We start from the raw sequence: 27,734 nt of genomic DNA, 5'->3' as shown, positions 1-27,734 counted from the left end.
AAAAAAAAAAAAAAAAAAAAAAAAAAAAAAAAAAAAAAAGAAACATAAAACCTATGCAATTTATAGGATTCCATATGATGTTTTGCTATATGTAGGCATTACATCATTTAAATCAGGTTAAGCATCTCTATTTCCTCAAGTATTTAACATTTTTATGGTGAAAAAATTCAAAATCCTGTCTTTTAGCTTTTTGAGATAGTATAGTACACAACAGCCACTTTACAATACACTAGACATCACAACTTCTTATCCCTGGTCATAGCTTAGTATTCATTTCTATCCTACCCGTTTCTCTTTCATGCTCTCTATCTCTAGCTTTGTAAGCAACAAGCCAGTCACAATTTCAATGAGATCAACTTGCTATATTCTAGATATAAGTGATAGATACTTATCTTGCACCTGGCTTATTTCATCCCCAATTCCATTTATATTGTTACAACAGAATTTCATTCTTTTACATTGCTGAATGGCATATACATGCCTTACATCCTCCATTTATCCATCGATGGACTCTTAGGTTGTTTCCAATTCCATTTCTTTTTCCTTCCATTATTGTAAATCATGCTGCAGTGAACATGGGTGTGCAGGTTTCTCTTTGACATACTGATTTTATTCCCTCTGGCTATATGCTTAATAATAGTTTTACTAAATCACACGGTAGTTTCATTTTTAATTTCTTGAAGAATTCTACACTATTTTTCATAGTAGTGCACTTATTTACACCCACCAACAGTGCTCAGAGTTCTCTTTTCACCATATCCTTACCAGTATTTATCTTTTGTATCTTTTTGATAACAGTCATTCTTACTGTTGAGCACTTTGCCTTATACTTATTAGCCATTTGTCTGTCTTATTTGGGGAAATGTCTTTTTATCTATTGCTTCTTGTTGCTGTGATTGGTATTGAGTTTTTTTGGTTCTTTATATATGTTAGATATTAACTCTTCAGAAGTATAGAATATTTGTAAATATTTTCATTCTTGAGATTGCTTCCTTTGCTCAGTTGATTGTTATCTTTGCCGTGCAGAAGATATTTTAGTTTCATGAAATCACATTCTTTTTGCTTTTATTTCCTATGCTTTTGTGTACTGTACAAAAATAATCCTTAGACATTAGACATTGTTCTTGCAGGTAGTTGGATCATTTGCACAATAAGTTATACCTTTCGATGTTTGGTTTTTAATCTATTGTAAGGACTAGATTAGCCCTTACACACGGTATTATTTTCCTGAGAGTCCACTGAATATTTTGGATATTCAGTCTGAGTTTTCCATGCTGCTGGTTTGAATCTGACTATTTTCCATACTGATATGAACTCTTGAACTTGTTCAACACCCTGTACTTGTACTTTTTGTTAGGCTTTGGGGACTTTCACTTCATGCACTTGTGACTTAGTATTTCTCAGTAGACTCAAGGGGACACCCATAAATATCTTTGAGTTTTTCTTCATTATCGCTTCTCTTATTGTCTGTATTGCAAATTCCAGGGATGGCACCTCTATGACCTCTGATCTTGTTTGCTTAATTCAGTAAGACAGCTTTGGTCTATTTAGGTTGTGTTTCTCTTCATTTTTCACTACCCTCCAGAAGATACCTTCAGGCAGGACAGCAAGGGGCCCTCTTGCTCCCTTTCCTTCTCGCAGGCATCACAATTCCATGTTGATTTTCAGTATCTGAATACAACTACTTTATGTACTTTGTTTACTTTTCTGTTTCCTTTTGCCTTTTATTTTGTTTGTTTATTTTGTTTTGTTTTATGTTTTGTCTTTTTGAGACAGGGTCTGGCTATGCAGTTCAGGCCGGGCTTGAGCTCACTTTGTAGCCCAAGCTGGTCTCAAACTCACAACAATCCTCCTACCTCAGCCTCCTGAGTGCTGGGATTACAGGCATGTGCCACCACACCCAGCTTGTTTGTTTGCTCAACAGAAGATTTATAAAGTTCCAATTGCACCATCTTGGCTAGAAGCAGAGTACCAGTCACAGTTTTTTGCATGCTATAAAAACAAAGAAATGCTCCTAATTTGCTTGTTAAGTAGGCTTGAGATAAAGACACTTGCCTTTATTTGTACTAGTTTGTGTGTTATTTTAAACTAAATAAATACATGATATTTATAGTATTCACATATGGTATGAACTTTGTTATGTATTAGAAAACCAGGCATAAAATAGTAGTTTATATTTATGTTTATTTATTGATAGCTTAACTTTACCTTTATTTTTCATTTTGAATTATGTATGTTTTTAAAATGAATTCTCTGGTGACTGCTTTTGCACAAATCAAAAATATACTTTGAGTAGAGGGTTTAAAATGTGTTTATATATAGTTGAATTATTTGAATTTAGAAGACAGTTTTTAGCATTTCATTTATAGTTGTTTGAGTTATATTACTAAAATATTGATAACTGATAGTTTTTGTACAGTTGAGCTTGAAAGTTTTCTTTCAAAGTAAAGATTTAAAAAGCTCAAGAATAATAACATTTTTACCTGGTACTCAATATAGTTATAATTAGCACATATACAATATTACATTACATTTTTGATTTTTTGATTTTTAGGTCAATATTTGTCCACTCACAGTTATGAGGAATACTTACTTAGTGTATAAATACAGCAAAGAAAGAAAATTAAATCATTTTCTAATATAATTGCATCTACTTGGGACTATCAGGCTCAAATACACCTCTGAATATCAAATAGTCAAACCAGTTATAGAGACATTCCTGCCATTATTCAGTTTCTTGTCTTAACTTCACTGTTTTCCTTAATTTATGGCACATAGGTCATAGCAGAATTCTCTTAGGAATAAGAGAATTCCCTGTGTGACTTTAAGCTTTACACAGTCTCATTGTGAAAACAAATGATGTTATGTGGAATGTGAGTTTATTTTACTGTACCCAACATGATTGAGTATATTCTGTTTTATAAAGATGAAATTCATCTGTAGGAAACATGGCGTCTTTTGAAAGAACCATTAGAAATAATCTAGTGCTATATTTACAAAAGCAAGAAAGGCAGAAAGAAAGGAAGTAGAGGGGAAAAAGAGAAGGAGGAGAAAGTAGAGCAAGAAACAGAACAGAGAGAGGGAAGGAGAATGGGGAGAGAGAGAGAGAAAGAAGAGAAGAGAAGAAAGAGAAGAGAGGAGGAAAGGAGAAGAGAGGAGAGGAGAGGAGAGGAGAGGACAGGACAGGACAGGAGAGGAGAGGACAGGAGAGGACAGGAGAGGGCAGGAGAGGAAGGAAAGGGAGGGAGAGGAAACAAATAGCCATTATCTTGATTTAAGGAATAGAGACTAGCTATATACTAAGTAAAGAACTTCACTTTCTTCAATTTAAAATAGTTCACATACTAAATAGCACTATGCATTTCACTTAATGCTCACAGTGGTGAAAATAAGTAGAGAGCTGGCTAAATTTCAATGCATTTTTAAAATTTTCTTGAAAATCTTAAATTTCAAAATACAATTTCTATTTTCTTAACATAATTTAAGATATATAATTTCTCCAAAACTGCATTTCTATGTGATGGTTTGATGAAGGACAAGCTGTTCTCTTTTCCTTGTTTGCTACATATGCCATTAAAGTTTATAACCAGTGTAAAGTATATTCTAGTAGGTATAATTACGAAATGGTTGGACTATGTGTGCTGAGAAATCCAGTCTCTCTGACACAGGAATGTCTATGTTTTCTTAATAATCTCTACTTCCATTTTCCTCTGGGTACAATGCAACTGTGTTTGTAACCAAGACTTGGATTGAAATTGTAGAATATCTTAAGAGTTATTCAAATATGTTATTTCCTTTTATAAATTTTATGTAAAAAACACTAACGCATACACACACATGCACACACATATGTGAAAAGTTAATTTTATATAAAAAGATAATAAACTGGGTACATCTATTTGAGGTTCATAAGTAGGTCTTATATAAGCACATTTCAGTAGTCAGTAGGTTGACATTTAAAAATCAATAACCAGGACCTATTTTCAAATTTGTATGCAATCTAAGAAGATGCTCTTTTTGAAACTGCAAAAATCAATCTTTTTTTTTTTTTTAACCAATTGCTGCCTGGTATCATTAAGGTTACATTAAGTGGTTTGACAGGATAATTTAAAAATATTAACCTTAAAAGATCTTCATTTAAAGGCAAATTTTATTCCAATAAATATATGTAATAAACAATGCTTCTGACTATTACAAGGTAAAAAGCAGTTACTTAGATCTTGGCATAATGTCACAGGGGGAAGAATTTGGTCAATGTCAGGAGAAAAATACATGCATACATTTATATGATATATATATAGTGTTATATATAATATATATTTCACATATATATATGAAAGATTAGCTTAAACCATGATTGTAGTGTTTTGTCAGTAGAATGATATATACATATATAATATACATAGTATTATATTTAATATATATCTCATATACATGTGAAAGATTAGTTTAAATTATATTGTGGTGTTTCATCTCTTTGTGCCTACTAGCTAACTATCCACCTACCTATCTCTATTGTGTGTGTTGTGAGCTACTATTGCCTATTTTAACCTGGCCTCAGCTTGAAATAGAAAATAACTACTAGTAATAAATTACAAATACAGTATCTGTTTTCACAGCATTGAGTGAACTATGAGTTTCAATTTCTGAATCTCTAGACCTATGTAACCAAGTTTTTACCCATGATTTCCTGAGATTGAGAATTAACGTTTTGTGTCTTCACAAAGACAATCAAATTTGATAGAATGCAGTACCTATATATGTAATCTTATTATTTCCACATTTTTCTTTTCTTTTCATTGCTGTACTCTCAGTCTTCTAAAGATAATCAATTTGTGAGATCATTTTATCCTAACAGATAGCAAAAGAGAAATCTACTTACAGCCAATCAACATGACACAAATTGAAAAGATTTTCTCCGAATTGGTGTTAGGAGACACATTTCCAAATCCTACACTGGTTAAACTGCTGAAGGTAAAATAAAGTGCTGTGACGTATTTGTCTTTAATGGATGGTCCAGAACTGGAGTCACTGTCATTGTAACGTTTCCCAATTTGTTGTCCTAAGGAATCCAACCATCCAATTTTGTCTGTCAGATATGGCCTTTCTACATTCCCAATTGCATACCAAATGCAAGCCAGCCAGTGAGCAATCAGAGCAAATATGCACATTAAGAGCATGAGAACCGCGGCACCATATTCTGAATATCGATCCAGTTTCCTGGCCACTCGCACAAGACGAAGGAGTCGAGCAGTCTTCAAAAGACCAATTAATGTGGTTGTCTGTTAAAATAAATGTTCATGGTTAGAAGCAGTCGTTAAACAATTCAAAATATGTTCCTGTGAAGCAGAGTTGGTTAGAAACAGACTAAAACAACTTCATAGTATTGAGATAACTTTACATTTAAATATTAAATTTAGTTTTTTAAATTAAACATGTTTCTAAAATACTTTGAATTTATATGATGTGTTAATTCAGCATTCTGACATGCAAGAAATATGCAACAGAGAATCTGCCTTATTTTAAGCTGTAATCAAGTGCATTGTACGTAATGTATGCTCAGTAATTCATTCACTAGCCAACGATTGTTCCAGTGTGTTCCCACGTGCCTACAAAAATACTACACACCTGGATTTAGTATTGGGCAGAAATGCTGCCTTTTCTAAGAGAGTTACTTAATAGTCAATGTATCTTCTCTAATGAAAAGAAATAGGTCTTCTGTGTATCGGGTAGGATAAATATTTTTTAAAAACACACAATTTGAGATTGAAAAGTATTATGATGATGTTAAACAGAATATTAGGACAGGGTGTATTTGGAAACATGGCTTGTGGTACAGACCAATTTAGAAAGGAAACTCTAGAACGACCTCACTGACGAGGTGAAATTTGAACAAGAAAGACCTGAATAATGTGCAGGGGCCAGTCAAGCTGCTGCTTCTTCAACTATGAAAACATTTATTGGATAATTGCAGGCATGAATTACGCTCTTTACTTAAATGCATTTTTTCTTGTTCTCATCCTAAATGTATTCAATTGATAAATTGTTTCTTGGTATATACCAAGGATAATATAATTGTTTTTTGCTTTGCAGTATGATATGTATAACTAATTATATGGTTATTACTGACCAGGTATCTAATGACAGAGTACTTTCATATAATAACAGGATACTTAACTGGTTGTTTGGACTCAAAATCTGGTAAGTACAAATTACAAGTTCATTTCTTATGTTTCCTAAATAACGTCAACTATAAGTACTATATAATTCACAGGGCATATAATTATTCCATAATTAACGTGGTGCTTACCAATCAATTATTGAGTCATTTTATCTGTTCATTGCTGGTGTTTATTTCACAAAGCACATCCAACTCTTTTAAGAACACTTATATCCTAATTGAAGAAATATATGGAATAACTATGTCTTCATATGTATTAGTATTGTAAAAAGAAAAAAAGCAAGCACCAGATGTCAAGATAAATGTTTCCATTAAAACATTATAGTGTTTTAGCTTAGTGTGTTTGTTTCTTGTGCCACATGGGAAGAGAGCGTCCTTGGTCCCTTGGTCTTTCCCGAATTCTTTACTGTAAGAGTGGAGCCCTTCCCGTATGACAAAAGTTGGTGTAGTTGAGATGGGTATATCATAACTGGACTCTGATCTTTGCTCATCTTGGATTATGTAGAGGAGTGAAACTTTTCTGTCTCCTGTGCTCACTTTTTTTTGAATGCAACAAATATAATTTTTTTTCATCCACAGATTTAAAAATATATCTCTTCTCAAAGAATGATGACAAGTTTAAGTCATATTAGGTGATAACCTAAACACACTTTCCAGTATTTATATTATCAATATTTTAGCTTAACAGTTATGTGATAGGACTTTGGAACAGGAGAACTTATAACTGAATTTTATTTCTGCACCAATATGTCACCTGGGACAAATACTCTATAGGATCTCAAACTTCAGTATCTATTTGTAAGTGTGAATAGCAATGTATACCTTACAGGGTTACAGATAATCATAATAAATAGTAGATCTTGTTTCTATTTATATAAATCTTACATTTTTATGTCTGTTAATAGGTGGGGACATTATGTTGTAAAATGAGATGGTGGAGCTTGCAGATTTTTCCAATATATAATTTAGATATATGGAATCAGTTGGATGCCTTTCCTTAGAGGTCAGGCAGCCCATCCAGAGAAATAACAAGGACTTTGAAGACAAACTTTTTCCAAGCACATTGACTACTCAGACCCTGATAACGGGAATCACCATTGTCAGAATTTCAGCATATTTACATAGCTTATATCCTTGTTTTTATTTTTTCTCTAATTTTGATTTATTTCTAATAAATTACAAATACCTGAGTTCGTTGCTCTGATCTTCAGATTATTATTTGTTTTGAAATAAAATTTCTCAAAACAAATAAAACACAACATAAATTCTCTAGACAGGTAGTTAGCAAAGTGACACACCAAAGGATAAATGAGTTCTTGTACCATTACAAATATGAGGACTTTCGGGTATAAAATTATTAGAGTAAAAATTATATTACAAAAAGGAAAGAAATCTGTTGTGCATCCCACACTCCTTTTGCTCCCCCCACCCCCGCACTCTGACCTTTTCTGGTATTGTATCAAAATAAAGATAAAGTTTATATGATAATAGTCCTCAAGCAGATAAAGTAATACAGTTTGTACAACAATGCATAAACGCCTTCTACTCTGAAGAACAGTCAGAGTAAAATATGATATATGGTAAAGCCTCAAAACAATTGACATAATTCATACATAATAATTGCAGCCATAATAAAAGAAAAGGAAGGGAAAGAGAGAGGGGGGAAGTCAAAGGCTGTTGTTCTATCTCTTGGGTAAAAGGTAAAGATAGCTGAATACTATTTTCAACAAAGTAACTTAGCATTGAAAACTGGTCATCAAATTTTTCTAAACCACAGTGGACAGATGTTACAGAAAGGTAAATTCTGGGTGTTACACAACAAAGTAATTTTCTTGTGGTTTTGTACCATGTACTTAAGCATAACTTGTTATGCTGGTTTAACAATGTAACCCATGCCTTGGCCTCATTTGTACTGTTATTCAGATACAGCTAACACACTTGGATACTCTTTGTCAGCCACAGTTGTGAAGAGCACAATTTGTAGATGATGGTTAGGGTTAGAGTAATTATTTTCTTTTTTTTCTTTAAATGCCTCTTAAAGACCTATGATGCTTAGCACTAGATTGTACAACTGAGAGAATAGACTCAAGAATTATCAAAATCTTCTTGCTGAGTTGGTCATGATTTGGCCTTATTTTTTTCAGCTTAGTGTTCCATCTTTGTATTACCTGCAAGTGAAAAATGTTACTACCAACTAACAACAGTATTGCTAACATCCAGAATTTGACTGAAGAGAATTTCAGACTGCATGGTTATCTCATAGCATATCTACTTTCATGTACTGTCTGAATATAGTATAGAAATCTTTCTGGTTTTTAATTTTTGAAAAAATAATAAATCAAATCATCCATGAATTCATTCACAACTATTTGAAAATGGTACAGCAAAGTGTTTTCTCTTAAATGTTACTTTCTGAGCTTTTAATTGGTATTAGTAAAATATTGCCTGCTAGTAATTACTTTTGAGAAAGACTTTAAAAACTATAATGAGATTTTAACATGTGAACTCTCTACTTGTACCCATCCCATCTCAGCTCTCAGCTCATTTTTGTGATTGAATGATACTTCCAATTCTTTTGGTCAGAATGTCATGGGAAAAAAGATTTCCTTATTTAAGACTTTTGTTTTTAATGTACTTTTTGAATTTTTTTAAAATTTAAAGAATCTTTCTTTAAAAATTCAATTATCCATATTTCATGGTGGTCAATGAATAGCACTTAATTTTAACTTTTTAAAACATCCACATTCATGGTTTACTAAAAGCCAAAGGTTCCTTTTTATATTAAGGTAGAAGTCCTTTTCCCTCATTAAGTTTGTGACCTTCTTGACTACATATTCTACTGTAGTTTTGTAAATATATTAGATGGTAGACCACACTTAAAATGACTATGCCAATCTTTCTACTCTATATTCAACAATAAATCAGGTAATATTCTCTACTAATACCAATGGAATTCTTCTTGAAGTCTTGATACTAGCTAATTTCTTATTAGTATTAAGCAAGTCTCTAGTCAAGAATAAATTTAGCTACCATTAAATTAAGAAAGTCCTATTTCAAGAATTTTAAAAATGACTTTTAGTCATCATTTTCAATTCATTTTAATTTAAAGCTTTCCTATGCTGGGGATCAAACCCAGGGCATCAAATATACTAGATAAGTGCCTTACCATTAGTTAAAACCTGAGAACCTTAAAACACATTCTTTCAGAAGCTCACTTTTTGAAACCTCTTCCTACAAATAAGATATAATTATTCTTTTATAAACTAGGAAATATGACCATGTGTCTTTTGGTTTCATTTACAAAGTTCATAGAATACATCATCACTGCAATTTCGTACTTAGTACATCATTCCATCCTGTTTGTCAAGAAATATTTGGGTGCAAATGGAAAAATGATAACATATAACAAGTAATAAATTTCATGACTCTAAAATGAATTTTTGCTTTAAATTTCATTTTAGAAATTCTTTTCCTTAGGTAAGTGATACAATTATTCCTTTATTGTTCAGTTATTTACAAAATGTAATTCAATAATATGAAAAATAGTGTCAAGTCAATCCAATATTATTTAAGTGTTTTTAAGGACATATTCACTAATATAGTCAAACTGCTATATTTTGAATGTATATAAAATCTTGGGAAATTATCTAGTTTCATTTCTTTATACATACCAAATATGATTACTTCCACAAAGTGCTATTTTTTTTAAAGGGGAAATTTTGCAACCACTTTGGGAAAACCCTTCTCATATTGAGTAATTTTTCTATTGAGATACTTGCTTTTATTTTGTTTTATAATTAACATTCTATTGTGTTTTTATCTGAATCACTTTTTCTTTCTTTATAGTAACATTGAAAACTGGTCATCAAATTGTTCTAAAGCACCGTGGACAGATGTTGCATAAAAGTAAACTCTGGGTGTTATATTTTTTAAATTGGAATTTGACTTTGGAGAAAATTATACCTCATGTCATTTCAATCAATTACTCATCTATACCTGATGAATACATGAGCAAATTAGATCAAAGTAGTGTCTCTAATTATAGATTTTGTGTCATGTCACAGTGTTTTAAAGGTATAATCAAAGTTGGGAGTACAAGTAAATGGAAAGAGACTTTTGTCTATTATAAGTCAAGGGATATCTAAAGAGAGATATAGATACTTTATTGAAGACATATATCATGTACATGTCTTCAAAATGTGATTTATTAGAGTTGAAAATAAATGTGTAATATTTTAGACATTACCTTCAAAGAAACAAGTAATAACTACTGTAAGGATCAAGTTGAGAAAGATTAGCTCATAAAAATGACCACAACTTTTCTGCAGATGCCTGTTAAGTTTTTCTCATAGTCATTCTAAAATTCATCCATCAGACTGAATCAAGCTAATGAATATGAACAGACATTCTTTTCTACTGGAATTTTCCCTCAAAAAGATCTGTAGGTAGATTTCAGAGGCCTTTTCTCCTTTGGCTAGTGTTCAGAATTCATGAAAAGTAACAGGAAAAATGTGAAAGAAGAGATATCAGCAAAGCAAATAGTTACAAAAACCTTAATTTTTAGAGGGGAGGAAGAAGCTGAACGAGCATGTACATAAGCAGAATTCCTTAGGTTGGAATCACTAATATCTCAGAAATTAAGATTTGTTGCAGATAAACTGAATATGGGATAATTTTAAGTAACTGATCAAAGTTGACTTTTTGGAGAGTGAGGCAATAATATTGTTCCTTTGTATTAATGATTGCAAAGTAATTTGTTATGTGTGGCATGATTTTGATGTTGCAAAAATTGAGAAGTATGGAAAGGGACATAAGAATTAAGATGCGTCACGTACATGTACCAACTCCACACAATGACTGTGATCATTATGTACTGAAAATATTTACTAATAAAAATTTAAAAAGAACACACCCCCTAAAATTTGGAAATGCAGTCTTTTCATTCTCTCGATGGTGTTAACAACAGGAAAATATTAATGACAGAGACAAGCCTAGTATCCCCAGGATTCATTTTCTGTAACATGCTTCAACATTACAGAGGAATCTCCAGTAATTAGTATTTGGTTTGTTTTTACTTAAACTAAAAAATCAAGAAATTGCTTTGAAAAATATGAGCAATTATGTTATGTGTTTTTTAGTAAAAATACAAGTGCCAAGTCATCCTTTTAGCCTATCTTTCCAGTTCCTTGCGGGGTGTCTGATTTATCTAGAAACCATCTGTACTTGGTTGAGAAACAGAAGCATCTTAAATGTAAGATGGCCAAAACAAGCATCTCTCTTCCACAGTGTACCTTTTCCTCCCCAGGTTTTTACCATCTGAATAATGCACTGCCATTTATAAAATTTACTTAATGAATTCTGCTGCTCTTCCCAAGTTATTTTCAACAGAGATAAACAAAAATATTGGCCAAGTACCCCTTATTGTACTTTTTCTCTTAATCTTTCATATATGATTTAACCCAACATCAAACCCTGATGGCTCTCCTCCAAAATGCATCCCAAGTTTATCTACCTCTCTTCATGTCTATTGTCACTCAGTAGTCCAGCCGTTGTTTTGTTCCTTCTGGATTACACCATGGGCTTTAACCAGATTCCCTGCTCTTACTATCCAGTTTGCAGACAAAGGTATGTGTATTAGACTGTGCCTTCCCATGCCAAAGAGCCCTATTGCAGACACAAAAAAGCAAATCCCAGATTCTATGTGATTTGGTCTCCATCTAGGCATTGTCAGATCTTAATATCTCATCTCCTATTCACTGTATTTCAGCCTGCCACTGTCCTTTCTGTTCCTCTAACATGTTAAGCCTGTTCACCACTTGGGCCATTTTCACAAGTCTGAAATGCTTGACAATGTAGTTTCATGTGGTTACTTCCTTCTTTTCAAGTTTCAACTCAAATGATATCTGTTTGGTGGCCTTTCTGGATCTCCAAATCCAAGTTAGTCATCCACTCAGGTCATTCTCCATAATTTCCACCTATTTTATGATCATTGCAGCATTTCTTCTTTTTTGAATTATCTTGCTTAGTTAATGCTGTTTTGAATGTTATCAATCTTCCTATCTCTGGCGTCTACTATGCCCTCTTCCATTTTTCTAGAGTGATAAATTCTGGAGAATAGAAACTTTGCCTAGTCTATTCCTGAAAATTCAAACCTAGGATAGTACCTGACATTCTAAAGAATGCTCATAAAGATTTGCTGAAGGAATAAAGTATTACAGTACTAAAGAGAGGTAATGTGTAATGTAGGACTGTGTCACTTAACAGATCTGAGTTTCAGTGGTCTCATCTATAAAATACAAATTATAGACAAATTTCTAGGCTGGAAACCAAGTGAGATGATCTATTGTGATGTTTCTAGTTCTAAGATCTATGCTGGCAGTGGTCCTGGATTCTAATTTAGAGGTTTCATTTATTTCAGAATTTTTCATAGTATTTTAAACTGTGGACTTTAAAATGTAAAAGATGGAAACTGCTTACACTTCTTTTTCTAACTGTATCTATAAAAGCTCTATCCTTTACCAATTACCCTCCTACACAAGAGGAAAGGGTACCCTCAGGTTGTTCTCTCCATATATACTTCAAATGCCCTCCAATACAAGATTCTCAGGAATCCTCAATAGCTTTACTCATTCATTATCTTTTGCATTTTTGCAGTACTAGGATTAAAATCAAGAGTTCATACATCCTAGGCAAGTCTTTAGTAGTATTTCCTTCAGGCTCTTTCTTTTCACCTGTAAATAGCTTAGGAACAAATAGAAGAAACCACATACAATAATCCTTCCCCCTGTAAAATCTTCCAGTATTGTCCTTTTCTATCACTTGTTACCAAGATTCTGACAAAGGGGGTCCTATTCACTTGCTATTAATTTTTGCAGCCATTTTAGATTGACAATAGTTTGGCCAATATCTGACTTACTTGACATCATCAATATATTCAGTGACTCATTTTCAGTTCTCCATATAGTTTACATCTCTACTATCTTTGACACCTTCTTCTTCAATTATTTTTACTTTCCTAGTTTACTGCCCTTAATGAGGAGGTAGAAGTTACAATGCTAGGATAATATCCAATGCCAACAAATTTTTTCCATGTCTTATAAAACTTTTCAATATCCTGCCAGTCATTTGTATGTGTAAAAAACAAATTTAAAGTCACTCAGCCTTGAAACTAGGATTTAAGTGTAAGCACATTTACTTTTTCACATTTTCATATTCATTAAATTTAGGAAATCTACCATGTGAATTTAGAGAGGATTAAATTATTCTATGTGGACTTTTACTAAAGATTTTCATCATCTCATAAATTTACATCTTTAGCAGCAGGATGGGGATTTGTATATATATCACAGCATTAGTCTACATCTGTACACCTTAGAATCAGAGTTCATACATGTATCCATGTAGATACACATATATGTGTATACTTGCACATATAGTGATACACACATAAACATACATGTACATGTATTTCAATCCTTATAATAAGATGCAGATACGAACATCTAATAATATTAAATTGAATATTGCATCTAGTGTTCAAATACAAGCTTACTCATTAAAACAAGGTAGGAGTGCCTGAGATCTTCATTGTAATCATTTAATATACATACGCTTGAACCATTTACACAGTAAACTAGATGTTATTTTATTAGAATAGTATTTTTTATTTTTGATGTTAAGGGTAGGGTCATTATATATTAGACTTTAGAAATTATATGTACAAAATTATATGACTGTCATTTGATAATAATCAAAGGACTTTTCCTCTAACTGCAATTGTCCATCTAGAAAACTCCCCCGGTAATAAAAAACTACTCATTCCATGCTTTTGCATCATTTTGCACACAATGCTAGAAAAGTATTTTGGTAGTTTTAGCACTAAGACAGTACTCTATCTGTCAATGTGCTGGCCGCCCCTTCTAGACTTCAAGCCTCCAAGCAAGTGTTTTCTGTATTGTTCTCTTCTGTAAACACAGACTCTAATGCACTGACTTGCACATAATAGATTCTCAATAAATGCTAATGGAATGAAGGAATCTACTCGGGGAGGAGGTTTTTATAATTCTTTCCTGAACTGGCAAAATGAATTACATCAAGTTTTAGAATATTACATAGAACTCGGAAGAGGAAAGCACATAATTCCAAGCTGCTTTTCTATAGGAGAGATCATGTGCCCTGGGTTTTGTCAGCTTGCTTTGCTGTCTACCATTGAGGTCCTCTGGGACACTCTGAAGCATTGTCAAGAAATTCTAGCTTGAAACCATTCAACTAATCTCTCATTCGAGTTCCCTCTAGCTCAAAACTTGTCACTTATTCTATGTCAGACATCTCAGAGTAATTTTTTTCATATTCATATGATAAAACTTCCCAAATAGCACATTGGAATTGGAATTTAAGATCTCTTTTTCTCTGGAAAGCATTCTTTTCTTTTTTATTGGAGACAAAACCAGATGGTGAGTATTTGTAATACACTTATCACTTGATGTACATTTTTGAAAAAAAATTTATTCTGAAATATGACTGTGTACTAAAAAGCGTAATTGTCATACAATATAGTTTCTAAACAGCTTATAATATCACATATAGTGTGTCTGTAGAGGTAATATTGTCACTCTTGCAAAAAGTATGAAGTAGTCCAATTGCATTACTTGTCTTTTTTTTGTTGTTGTTTTTATTTTGGTGTACTAAGAATTGAACTGAGCTGTATCTCCAGGCCTTGCATTGCTTGTCTTCTTGTTACCCTTTTAGCACTAAAAGGTATCTTTTACCCAGACTGATATGTTAATTCTGTATGTCTTTCCAGACTCACCCGCTCTTGCTATCTTTGACATTTAGCTACTTCATCTCATCATATATCCTGTGAACATGTGTACATGTGTACATAACCCTATAACTTTCACAACCCTGTACTGTCCCTATAATTGTCACTAAAACATCTCCTTTTTTGCCTTTCATTTTTTTCAGATTTTCTTTGTTTTGCAGCCATCTAATCTAATAACTGCTAAACATTAATGGACAGTAGATATTTGCTGAATAAATAAGTGCATTTATGGATTAAAGTGCTCATGTGTAAGTTTCTAAGGGAAAATTTTATTAGGAGAGAGGAGCTTTAATCCAAAAAGACAGGAAGGGGAAGAAAAGTAACTTTTGGTTTATGTATTTTAACTTTTGAGAGAATGATGTTTTATTGTTTTTATCAGCAGGTACAGGCCAGGGATATAGCTCAATGGCATGAGCACCTGCCTGGCAAGCATAAGCTCCTGAGTTTGATTCCTGGTACCAAAAAAGAAAAGAAAATCTCTGTCTTTTGGCTAAGATCAAATGTGGTACCAGCAGGTGCTTATGTGATGTAATTATATGGATCTCTCTTTTTAAGAGACTCAAAGATGAATAATGATGAAGTATTTTTTAATTTTAAAATAAAAGAATGAAAACATACTAATAGTATTTCACTTTCTTGTCTTTTAGTTAAAATCCAAGGTTAGGGGTATTTATTAAAAGTTTAACTAGTTCAACAAGTTATTTCTTTTTTTGGATGTAGGATTTTTTGAGTTTCAAAGGTATTGTTTCATTAAAGTCTCAAATTAATTACCATGACCAACAACAACGTGAGAGGAAAAGGTACTATTATTGCCATTCTTTTACAGATAATGAAAGGACATCTTGAACTTTGTGAAAGTTTTATACAATCCAGGGAGAGCGTTTTATTCCATAGTCCTTTTAGCTGACCCAAAGTTTGCCAGCATATTCTGGAGGAAGGAGAGTTTCTAAATCTATTGATTTCCCTTGGCAGAGAAGGATTCTTTTTCTGAAGCCATCACTGGCTAGAAAGCAATCATCTATTGGCATCTGATCTCCTCTTGAGAAGAAGATAACTAAACAAAGAAAAGATCATGAAGGATTCTTATTTGGAAAAGGACAATGGAAAGCCAGGCATGGTGGTGCACTTCTGTAATTCCAGCAATTGGGAGGCTGAGGATCACTGTGAGCTGGAGGCCAGCCTGGTCTACAAGGTGAGTTCAAGGCCAGCCTAAACTGCACAGTGAAACGCTGTCTCGAAAAATAGAAAAAAGAAAATGAAAAAGAAAAGGACAATGGATTAAAAAAATTCAGCACATTGAATTTATCTTCTTTCAACCTACATCAGTGCCATTTGTAAATCTTTCCAGTATAAAACCCTGGAAACATATACAATAAAAAATTAATGACAATTAAATGGAGGAGATTTTTTAGGATAACTTAATTTAATTTAGATCAAAGAGTCCTTTGAGAATCTGATTATAGTTATGAACACTCTATATCCAGAAATCTTCAACTTTATAAGGAATTTTGAAGATTAAAAATTTTTTTTCAACATGGATTCTATTTGGGAGAAAGGGTTTTTGGACAAGGCATTTAAAGTGTCCTCTTCAAATCACAATAATGAGATAAGAAAGATACAAATTTAATGTTTGACAAGTTTACACCCATGAACTTAATATATAGGTTCTTCATATCTTGGGAATGCGATGTGATATATATATATATTTTTTGTATGTATATGTATATACATATATATATATATATCACTTGTTTGACAGTTTAATTTGTTGGCTAAAAGATGGAGAATATTTTGCATCTCTTAGTAAAAATAGAAGGAATTTAAATTATTTGCAATGAAAAAAGTTTCATCTCATTTTATAGAGTTTCCAAGTGAAAATGAATTTCATGTGTGAAATATGGGAAGTTTATAAAGCAACCACTCTTTTGAAGTTTCTTTCAGAAAATAAGATGCTTAAGCAGCTCTTACCTCATCAGAACCTGATCCAAAAATCAGCAAGTCAAAAGGGATTGCTGCCACCATGTCAATCAGGAACCAGCCTTTGAAGTAGTGAATCGCTATTTTGGCGGGGTCACTTACCACTTCTTCATTCTGATTTACATATGTCGTTCTGAAGTTTATTAGAATATCTATGATAAACATAATATCCACAATCAGGTCTACTACATTCAAAGGACTACAAGAATAGCCACATTCTCGTCTCTTCTGTTCTTCTCTGTCATTGAGGAGAAAGGCTGCAGAGTAGGGCGTGAATATTGCAGTGTATATAACCAGAAGCAGAATAAGCCAGTCCCAGACTGCCTTGAAGGGACTATAGTGCAATATTGTAAATTTGTTGATGCGTGGTGTCTGCAGTTTATATTCTGGCAGGACATCTGCTCCCAAAGAAAGGACCTGAACATAAAGAAAAGCATATAGTATATAAAATTATTATTATTTAATCTAGTAATCTTATTACGATAATTACATAGCAAAACCTGTTAGGATTTATGTAATCTTGAAGCATGTATGTAAAGTAGACATATATTTAGGTAAATTCATATAAACCTTTGTTATGTGCAATGTTCGTTCAAGAAAACATCATTATAGTTCTTAATCTAATTTTCATTAAGAAATAATATTCCTGAGATACCGAAGAATAGTGATTATTCCTTTGGAACAGTACTTTCAAAAGAAAAGAAACTCAAGATTAGTTTTAGAAAATCATAAAATCAGTTTTGAAATATGAGTAATAATTCAATTTCAAAATCTAAGAAAGGATTGACTGTAATGAATAGAAATATACTTGGATCCCAGGTCATATTTGACTTACCTATATTTATCATATAATTTAAACTTGGTAAATTAAAAATAACTTATTCAATATGAAATGAAGTAGTTTTCTACTTGCAATTTTTTTATCATGGGGTTAGGGAGAAGCAAATGAGATTAAAATAAAAGAATTTTTCTCTAAATTATGAGAAGGTATTTTATAATATGGGACAAATACACTGTTACCCAAACTCTTCCATGAAATTTAGAGAATTCTGAAAGAAAAATGCTGAAAGAAGATGTTTATAAAATTGATTTGAAAGTGTTCTAAGATTCTTAGCCCCCAAGGAGTAGATAAGCCTTAAGATATATTCTACTTCATAAAGTATTGGGCAAACTAAAATAGTTCACCATTTAAAGGTTTTGTTTATCTGAGAAAAATGAAAGCTAAATTTAATATGTAGCCCTACAAAATAGACAAATCTATTGTTTTGTGTTTTCAGATCAAGTTTCAAAAACACAAGTTAAACAGAAAGGTTATCTCACAAGAAAAACCATTTTAAGGCAAATATGAATGACCATCTTAGAATCTCAATTCCCCGCATATACAGTGGTTCTATTTCAAATATAATTTCACAAAATACATTTTTTGGACTAGATTCTTCTAAACAAGTAATAGACGCATCATGGCTTTACAGCATGAACTCAAGGTAATTTCCTATTGCTTAGTCAGAATAGTCTGTGTTTTTGGTAATTCTCCCTACTGTGGTGTAACCTTGGTTATAGCAACGAAGGAAAACTTCAACTGTAAATCATATTAATATTGCCATATCTCATAACTTTTCCCCCATACAAGTTACTATCTTCATTTTAAAAAGAATTTCAGAAGTTAACCCCAAATGTGATGTAACATAACTTTTAAATTAACACAAGAATCCACCTACAATAGACAAAATTGCTTTTAGACAACAGTTAAACTGATTTAACTTTGGAAAAAAAATAACCTGACTTGATCATTTAATAAACCACAGGTAAGGCTGAATCACTCAGTTTTTGGAGGAAATAGGGCTTTCTCTTAAGCTATTGGGAGAAGAGAAGAGCTTATTTTTAGCAAAACAAAAATATGAAAAATAAAGCGAGTTCATTATCTATAAACTTTTAAAAATCCATACAATCCAAGGTATATATTTAAGTATGCAATTTGAAAATTAAAATAAAGTGTTTAAATTATCCTTCATTTAATAAGTACAGATAAATCTCTATGCTGAGCTCTCTGATCCCACTGTGATTAGTACCAGAGATCAGTGTGATCTGGAAGAATAGATGAGCACTTCTTCAGGTGCCCTTCTGAAATGCAATCTTCCTTTCTCAAAAAGCAGGGGCTACTCAGTTTGTACATAAAATCTAAAATCTTATTTTGTCTTCAAAGTCATTTCAAAATATGTACCTGTTATGTCTTTCCAGCTTCTTTCCCTGTAGCCTCCTCTATGAGTGATGAGTACTCTTGTGAAACACTAGTAAATTTGTGCTGCTTAGATCTTTCCAAATCCTTAATCCACAAATTACTTTTATTAAAAGGAGACTATAACTATCCAAAGAGAACAAAAAATCATTTGAAAGACAGAAATGTTTATCTGAGCTTTCTCCCTGCTTAAGTGACACGCTTCTGATACCAACTGCCCACATTAGGCAATTTTAATATCTGCTCTGCCAGAAGCGTACATCAGAATGTGTGCCGCATCTTGGAATCTCCTCTGAGAAGTAAAAACTGGCTAGAACTCTTTCTATCACATGCAGACAGATGTTTACTTAACATGTAGATGACATTGTGTTAAGAGCTGAATACTGAAAAATGGAGAAGACATTGTCTTGACATCAGGGAGCTTATGGTCTCTTGAAAGTCAGATTATTCACAAAAATAATAGCTTGTGAAGGACCACTTCACTCCTAATGTGAGGTTGGCGGTGGAGCTGATATGGGGGAGGGATCTTCATAGGAGACTTTTAGGAAAAAATGGCAGTTAAACTGAGACTTTGAGCAGAAGTTAGAAGTGCAAGCAGCTGTGCCATGGGGAAGTTGAAAGGGAAGGACAGTACAAGAGGAAGAGGCAAGGGAAAAGAAACATAAAATAGTATTTTGTGCCTTGGAGAATTGTAAGGGGACCTGTTTTGCTAAAAGATAAAACAGAAAGGAAATGGTTGGGGAAGATATCAGTAGAGCTGGAAGAGCCAGGCTGTTGATGGTCTAACGTAACACAACGGAGACCGTAATTTTAAGCTTTCAGTTAAGGTTTCTCACATGTGAATAATGTACAGACTCCTTTTAAAGATAAAGGTAATTATTTCAGAACCCTAATAATTATTTCTTTATTCTTATTTGTAATGTTCAAAATAGAACAAAGTTAAACTATTTTATACTTATTCCTCTCAACATGGCTGGTATGGGTTAAACCGTGTACCCCCAAAATGCTGAAGTCCTCGTCTCCAGGATCTACGAATGTGACCTTATTTGAAGTAGTGTTCTTACAGATATACTTAAGATGAAGTCACAGGGGTTTACAGTAGGCTCTGATCCAATGGCGGATGTCCTTACAGGAAGAGGAATGTGGATACAGAGAAACAAAGACATGTAGGGAGAGTCCCAGAGGATAACAGAGGCAGAAGCAACTGCAAACAAGGGAAAGCCAAGAACTGTTTGCAGCCACCAGAACCTAACAGAGAGACTGAAACACATTTTCCGTCAGAATCTCCTGAAGAACTAATCTTACCAGTGCACTGATTTTGGACCCCACAATTCCATTGTTTTAAGACAACTAGCACTTAATTACTGCAGCTTACAATGATGAAATGAAAACAAATTATAGAACATTTATGAAACCAGTCAATTCAAGCTACTATCACTAATTCAATATTTGAGAATTTTATAGGTCATAAAGAATGGAATTTGGGTTTTTGTCTATAGTTTAATGTAATATGTAAAGTTTTTCTTTTATAACCTTAATGCCTTATTGCACAATTGTTATAACAGTGTTAAATATCAAAGATTTAACTATTATGCTAGAGTAATCTAACCTAATCCATATGACAAACCCTTCTGCCATTCTTTGACAGCCAATATAAATGGTATTAGTTGACAGTTGTATAAGAGGTTTTGTTTATTTGAAATTAACTTTAGCTGTAGAGCTTTATTGACCTCTACATTAAGTGATTATTTATTCAGCTCTCTGGAACTTGGTTTAATATGTAGTTTATCTATTATATTCCAATATATCTATTGCTTAAGAATTATTCCAGGTTGGTATCTACAGTAATATGTGTTTTATTGATGAACAGGTAGTGATTGGTATGTTCTGGTAAAAGATCTTCTAATCTCTGCATGGCTGTGAATACATTATATGATCCTAAAATCACCATATGACTTTTACTTGCCAAAATCTTCAGCAACTTTTATATATACAGCCTGCTTTGGTGTCATGAGTCTCAGTATAAATGCAAATGTAGCATTGAAACCTGAAGGCAGAGAGTATAGGACATAGTTCAGAAATAAATGCCTGTCAGGATATAAAGATTAGGATTGGAGAAGTATTTTTTCTTCCAGTTCCACTAATAATTTTTTCCAGAATTAGGTATGGCAATAGAAGTCTCAGAAGCCTCAATAAACAAATAAGGAAAGAACACTTGTCTGTAAATATAAAGATCTGAGTCTGAATTCTAAATATGACTTTTTAGTAAGTTATCAGTTTCTCTGGATCTTGGTTTTTTCCACTGTGTGATGAATATTGTCATTCTTGGCCAAATCACCTGTCTATAGAGACAGTGCATCACATCAGATAATTCCTACAACATTAGGTAATAAAATGGGAAATGTCTACATGCACTTAAAATATTTTCTTTATTGTTTATCTTTCTAGGGTCACTTGCTTATATCTTGTTTCAAAAAAACCAATTATAAACAAAGCATTTATGAACCAATTTGAGAAAGCTGAAAATTGACTGGATATTACTGTTAAGCAGTTTTAGTTTTCCACTCTTTATAAGAAACTAAGTAAAAACTGAGTGACTTTATAGATCAGAAATTTAGGCAAAGCATGGTTGGGCAACACTTCTGCTCCACAAAATATAAACTGGATTTACTGATAGTTAGCTGGTGACTGTGCTTGTGTGGAGAATCCAAGAAAGTTTCAGGCCCATGTACACACACGTACACACACACACACACACACATACACACACACACACACATTCTCTCTTCTGAATGAGATGACTTATGTGGAGACTAGTACTCACAAGAGGTGTAAACATTTCTAATTCTCTTAAAGTTCAGGTCTGAAATTGCTAGACCATAATTTCATCTATAATCTATTGGCCAAACAGACTAGGCCATCCCAGATTCAAAAACGTAGAACATTCCTTACCATTTGATAGAAGACTGACACGAATATGGAAAGGAAGAAATCAATTATGGTGATTTTGGAGGGAAACTATTGAAGAAATTACTGACAATCATATTTTTAGCTGTGATGGTTTTGTAGGTATGTTTAAAAAATAGTTCTTACCTTTTAGGAGTGTAAAGTGAATTATTATATGTGAAACACTAATATTGAAGATTTTCAAAATGTGGGGGTTCAGAAGTTCTGATTTTATGTAACAATGTTGGCTGTATGTTGATTTATATTGGAATTGGGGGATTAATCCTTCCCTATTTTATACTATATTTAAAATGTTCATTAGTAAACAACAAAAGAGAATTATAGAATCTTATCGAGAAATGTCTAAGACATTTGATGATGGAATTTCTTGATTGGATAATGAGAATTAGGTATACATCCATCCCAGGGGCTCACAGGAAATCTCCATTCAGCCACACGGATGACACACAATCCCGATTTTGCCCAGCTTTGAACTGTTTGATGTTGAATTTCCATCCATTTGTTAGCTAGGATAAATGTTTAAGAAGATAGTTGGACATGGAAATTGTAATGTCTTTTCTTCTTTGTATTCGTAGACTCCTTAAGTTAGATTAAATACAACCATATTTTGAGACTCATCAGGTTGGGTGTCTTATTGAAATACATTTTTTAAGGTTTCATATTAAATAAACCTTGAGGCTATCATTGTGTGTTGAATACAAAATTAACATTAAATTTAATATTTACATTGTTTAATGTAGTTTGATGCAGATATTTGTATTATATAATCCTTTTAGAATTCATTTGTAGACTAAAATTTATTCTTAATAGTATCAAAATTTCTCATCTTTTTTGTTTAAAATAACAGTAAGTATTTTCATTAATTTAGTTTCTTTTTGTCTTATTTCAGAAAATTATGAGGTTAGAATTAAAGAATGATTATTCATATTTTCCTTTACTGTGTTTTAGTTGTTCTATTTTCGTTTAAGTGATATAAATACCAAAATATATTTTATAATGTCAACTCATATCTCCATGGATGTAGGATAAATGTAACATTTTAAAACCCAAATAAAAAAGAAAAATACTTTGGAGCCACTGTTTCTGGAAATGAAATATTACATAAGTAAATATTTGTTCCATTGTGGATAGAATTTTACCAGGGTGATACTAAATTTAAAAAACAAAACAAAACAAAAAAAACCCACTACTGAGTCTTTGCATTTCTTTTTGTTGTTGTTGTTGTTTTCTGGTACCGGGAATCGAACCCACGACCTTGCACTTGCCAGGCAGGTGCTGTGCCACTGAGCTAAATCCCCAGCCTCTGTATTTCTTTAAGGAAGTGGATTTCTGCCACTCATTTGAGAAATAACATACTTTAGAGAAATAAAATATAATTAATGAACTATTATAAGAGTTGTCTTGTAGGAGAGGAAAAAAAGATGGAAAAAACCCTCACTGCATAAAGCAGGGAAACTCCACAATCTCAAGAAAGACATTTCTATTTTCTCTTTTCTTAAACCACCAATTAAATACAGTTTAATACAGACTAAAATACGGTTTTCTTTACGGAACACAATTTTTCTTTTTTAATAGCACACTGCTCTTTCTTTAATATCTAACAGTTATACGTTAGTTATACGTTATATAAGTTATACCTTATATAAAACGGTATATAAAAATTATATAAAACGTTATATAAAATGACAAGTTATACGTTATATAAAACCGAAATCCTATGTGAAATTGCACTACTTATTCAATGAAGATCGACACTGAAAATGTGTGAACACCAAGATTAACAACTGCTCTTCCCTTTTGAAAAGTGCAATAGGGAACGATGAAGCCTTCCAAAAGATTGTATGGTACTTTTGGCAGCTGTTAAACGCCATGCTGAGGTGTTGGTAGAGACTACTCATCTGTTATTGATCTTTCACTTGGAGCTTGCACTTAACTCATAGGCGAGCTGTATTTTTATCTATCAGAATGAAAGAGTAATCAATAACAAATTATATAGCATCAGAAAAGATTTAAACTCCTCAGGTTTTCAGCATATGATTTGAGATGCCTAGCCAAACCTGCACAGTTAGTATTGAGTCAGGCATGCCAACTGATGACTACTCAGATATTCAAGTTAAAAGATGGAAAAGAATTACACCATAAAGCAAATCCTTCACAAAGGAAGTCTCTTTTTAATTAAATAAAGCATTAAAATTGGGTTGTAGAATCACTGTAAAATTCGGGATTCAAATAATTATCTAAGGTTTTCTGGATTCAAATAGGCATTGGTCTGTGTGTGTGCATATGTATATTAGACTGAGAATGGATGATTGTATGATTTTTTAAAAGTCAGGATGGCTTAGGTCCAGGTTCAGTTAAACATCAGGTTTAGTGTTTTGTATATGTACCATATACTAATATGAAAAACACCTGTTTCCTACCATATATGCGAATCAGAATTCCAGAGAAATACTTTGGATAATATCTTAAACACTTTTTGTAGTCATGTTAATGCAAATGCACTATATGCATATTACAATTACAAGTTCTTCCAGAGACATAAATTGTAACTCTCAAGCTAGCCAATGTGGTACTGGGCAGCTTCTCCTCAGATTTTTACTTGCACCTCATAAGCCATGCTGTTTGTACCACCTTGCACCTGCCACCAGATTTTCTCTGGGATTGCATTTGCTTCCAGTCCTTTTATCTTTCTCATGAAAACCACAACATGCTCTTCTCTCTATATTCTCTATATTCATTTAAAAATTGATCTGCTTTATGAAAAACTGGAATTTAAGAGAAAGAATTAGTATACCAGTTTATGAGCAAGGCTTTTGCAAGTGCTTTTCAAATGTATGGATGATTAAAGAAAAAGCTTGAGCTGGGAAAGGGAAGTGATTGTTTGGCTAGGACACTTTCAGGTGTAGGTGCCGATGCCAATAGGTCGAGGCTTTTGGCAGCCAGTTTGAAAATCTGGGATGAGGCTGTGGAGGGGTTGCATTACAGACTTTATCCTGCAGAGGCAGTGGCTGAAGTTTTGGAAAGTGGATTAATTTGATAAGAGAGTATAGAGAGAGGGGAAATATTTGGGAAACAAGTAAAAGGAGGCATGGAGGAAAAAAGGCATAAGCAATATTCATAGGTTTCAGTGTAGTGTCTGGTATATACACAGTGTATACAGAGTGAGAACCTGAAATAATTGAAACATATACATGTTTATAGCTTGAAGGGAAAGAAATAACAGAGATAGCTAGACAGAAAATAAATCATGAGAAAAGATTATGTTACTTTCCTTCTTTTCCTCTCTGATATTTTGCTTGCTTTGCTTCTCTCTCTGTCTCTCTCTCTGTCTGTCTGTCTGTCTCTCTCTCTGTATTTCTATCACCTATCTATCTGTCTATCTATCTATCATTTCTCAGGAGAAACCATGTGATATTTAAGAGTCTTTCTTTGTCTATGATTTGTACTCTGAGTAACATGTTGGCAATTCTTTGAAAATCATGATATAAAGTAAATTAATCATTGTTATTCTATAATTATTTTGTTATGAATTTATTTTCATAGACGTAAGCAGAGTTTTAGAAATATTTTTATTAATGTCTACTTGTGTTACATTATCAAAGAGATTATGCAAAAGACAGCTACTGTGCTCTGGTATCTGTTGCTCTCCTTTCTACAGAACATGATTGTTTCTAGAATGCCTGTGTAGTTTAAAACTGCATTTGTCTGCTCTATGTACCTTTAGGTATCGTCAGGTGTCTGCTGAACAGCTCTCTTTGCCCAAAGCCTCTAAGTAGCAGGTATGTCTTTCTCTGCTTTTTCTCTTTCTATCCAATTATGAAGTCAGAATTTTGTAAGACTTCAGGTCCTTAAATCATATGGGATGGACTCAAGGTTTGCTAATTTGCTGTGCTGAAGGCAGACAATCCTCACAAAAGGGTCATCTCTAGATACAGTATATAGAGTTTGTGAATTAATGTATGCATAGTTGAATTATCTCATTTGTTGTTCTGAGATATGAGAACATGAAGAACATCACGTGACAACGGAAGCAGAGTGGTGCGTGAGGCTGAGGAATGCCAAGGTTTCCAACAAGACTGAGAGGTAAGAGCAAGGAAAGGATATATTTTCCCAGGGTGTGGGAGAGAAAGTTCAAATTCTAATCCCCTGTAGAATAATGGTGACTAAAGACCATCATGTGGACCTATTTCTTGTGAAGAGCATACATTCTATTTGTTTGTAGAACATTTTGTGAAGGACATGACATGTAAAGGAAAAAGCAAAAGATATCCATGGAAGAGCATAAAAAATAAGATTAAATAATAACTAAAGCAAACCTGAGCAAACCAGCACAAAACTGAAAGTATCACAATACCTAATTCCAAAATAAACTACAAAGTGTAGTATCAAAAACAGCCTGGCACTGGTACAAAAGTAGGTACATAGATCAATGCAATAGAAAGAGGACAAAGAAACAAACTCACAGAACTACCACCATTTGGTTTTGACAAAAGTACCAAGAATATATTTTGGAGAAAAGGTAATCCTTTCAACTCCTTTCAACAAACGGCTGGAAAAGAAAAGAATTCTAAGAAAAACTGGTTAACCGTACTCAGAAGGTGGACTCTAGATCCCTGTCTTTCATCATGTACAAAAATAAATTCAGGGGGCTGGGGATTTAGCTCAGAGGCAAAAGCGCCTGCCTGGCAAGCGCAAGGTCGTGAGTTCGGTTCCCGGTACCGGAGGAAAAAAAAAAAAAAAATTCAAAAAGGGTCCAATACCTACGGATAAAACCTGAAATGTTGGAACTGCTAAAAAATCACACAGGGAAACGCTTGAAGCCTTAGGCATGAGTAAGGACTTCCTGAAATACTCTAATAACACAGGAAATAATAGCAAGAAGCAACAAGTCGGACCACATTAAATTAAAAAGCTTCTGCACAATAAAGGACAGAAGAGTGGCAGCTAATCTTAATTGTCAGTGTGACTGGGTTCAGAGACTCCTGGAAAGGTGACTGGGTTGTGGGGCCACTGTACAATTAGTGGACTAACCCTGATGTTCATAGCTAAAGTTGTTGTTTGGCTCACTTGAAGGTGGGTCATGGAGGCCTTTGAAGGGTGTGTTTCTCCTTGGTGCACTTCTCCTGTGTCAGCTTCCTGGCTGCTATGAAGTGAGCAAATTTACTCCTCCATGCCCTCCCCCCACACTTCTGCCTTGAAGCCAGCCTACCACTGACTAAAACCTCTGAAGCTGAGAGCCAAAATAAACCTCTCTGTTTTTACTTTGTGGGTGGTAGGTATTTTGTCCCAATGACAACGGAAGCTGAATAATGCACAGAGGGAAGAGACAGCCTACAAAATAGGAGAAAATTATCGCTAGCTGCTCTTGTGACAGTGGATTAATACCCAGAATACATAAAGAAGTCAAAAAATAACACCAAAATAAGTAAGCGAATAAATAAATAATTAACCTAACTAATAAATAGGCAAATGAATTGAGCAGATGCTTTTCAAAGGCAGGAGTGTAAATAGCCAGTAAATATATGAAAAATGTTCAACACCCTTAGCTGTCA

General features: G+C 33.2%; 1 protein-coding gene across 1 annotated transcript in view; it reads right to left on the bottom strand.

Moving 5' to 3' along the window:
- Positions 1-27,734, bottom strand: part of Kcnh7 (potassium channel, voltage gated eag related subfamily H, member 7) — a 442,427-nt gene that overhangs the window by 48,342 nt on the left and 366,351 nt on the right. The window contains exons 7-8 of the mRNA XM_013518746.1: positions 16,971-17,396; positions 4,883-5,282 (exon numbers count right to left, since the gene is read on the bottom strand). Of these exons, the coding sequence (XP_013374200.1) occupies positions 4,883-5,282; positions 16,971-17,396 (826 nt within the window). The remainder of the gene's footprint in view (positions 1-4,882; positions 5,283-16,970; positions 17,397-27,734) is intronic.

This window comes from Chinchilla lanigera, unplaced genomic scaffold (genome assembly GCF_000276665.1).
Source record: "Chinchilla lanigera isolate Chin_1 unplaced genomic scaffold, ChiLan1.0 scaffold00048, whole genome shotgun sequence".
Classification (NCBI taxonomy): Eukaryota; Metazoa; Chordata; class Mammalia; order Rodentia; family Chinchillidae; genus Chinchilla; species Chinchilla lanigera.
The sequence above is the reverse complement of the archived record's forward strand: the minus strand, read 5'-3'. Positions and strand labels throughout refer to the sequence as shown.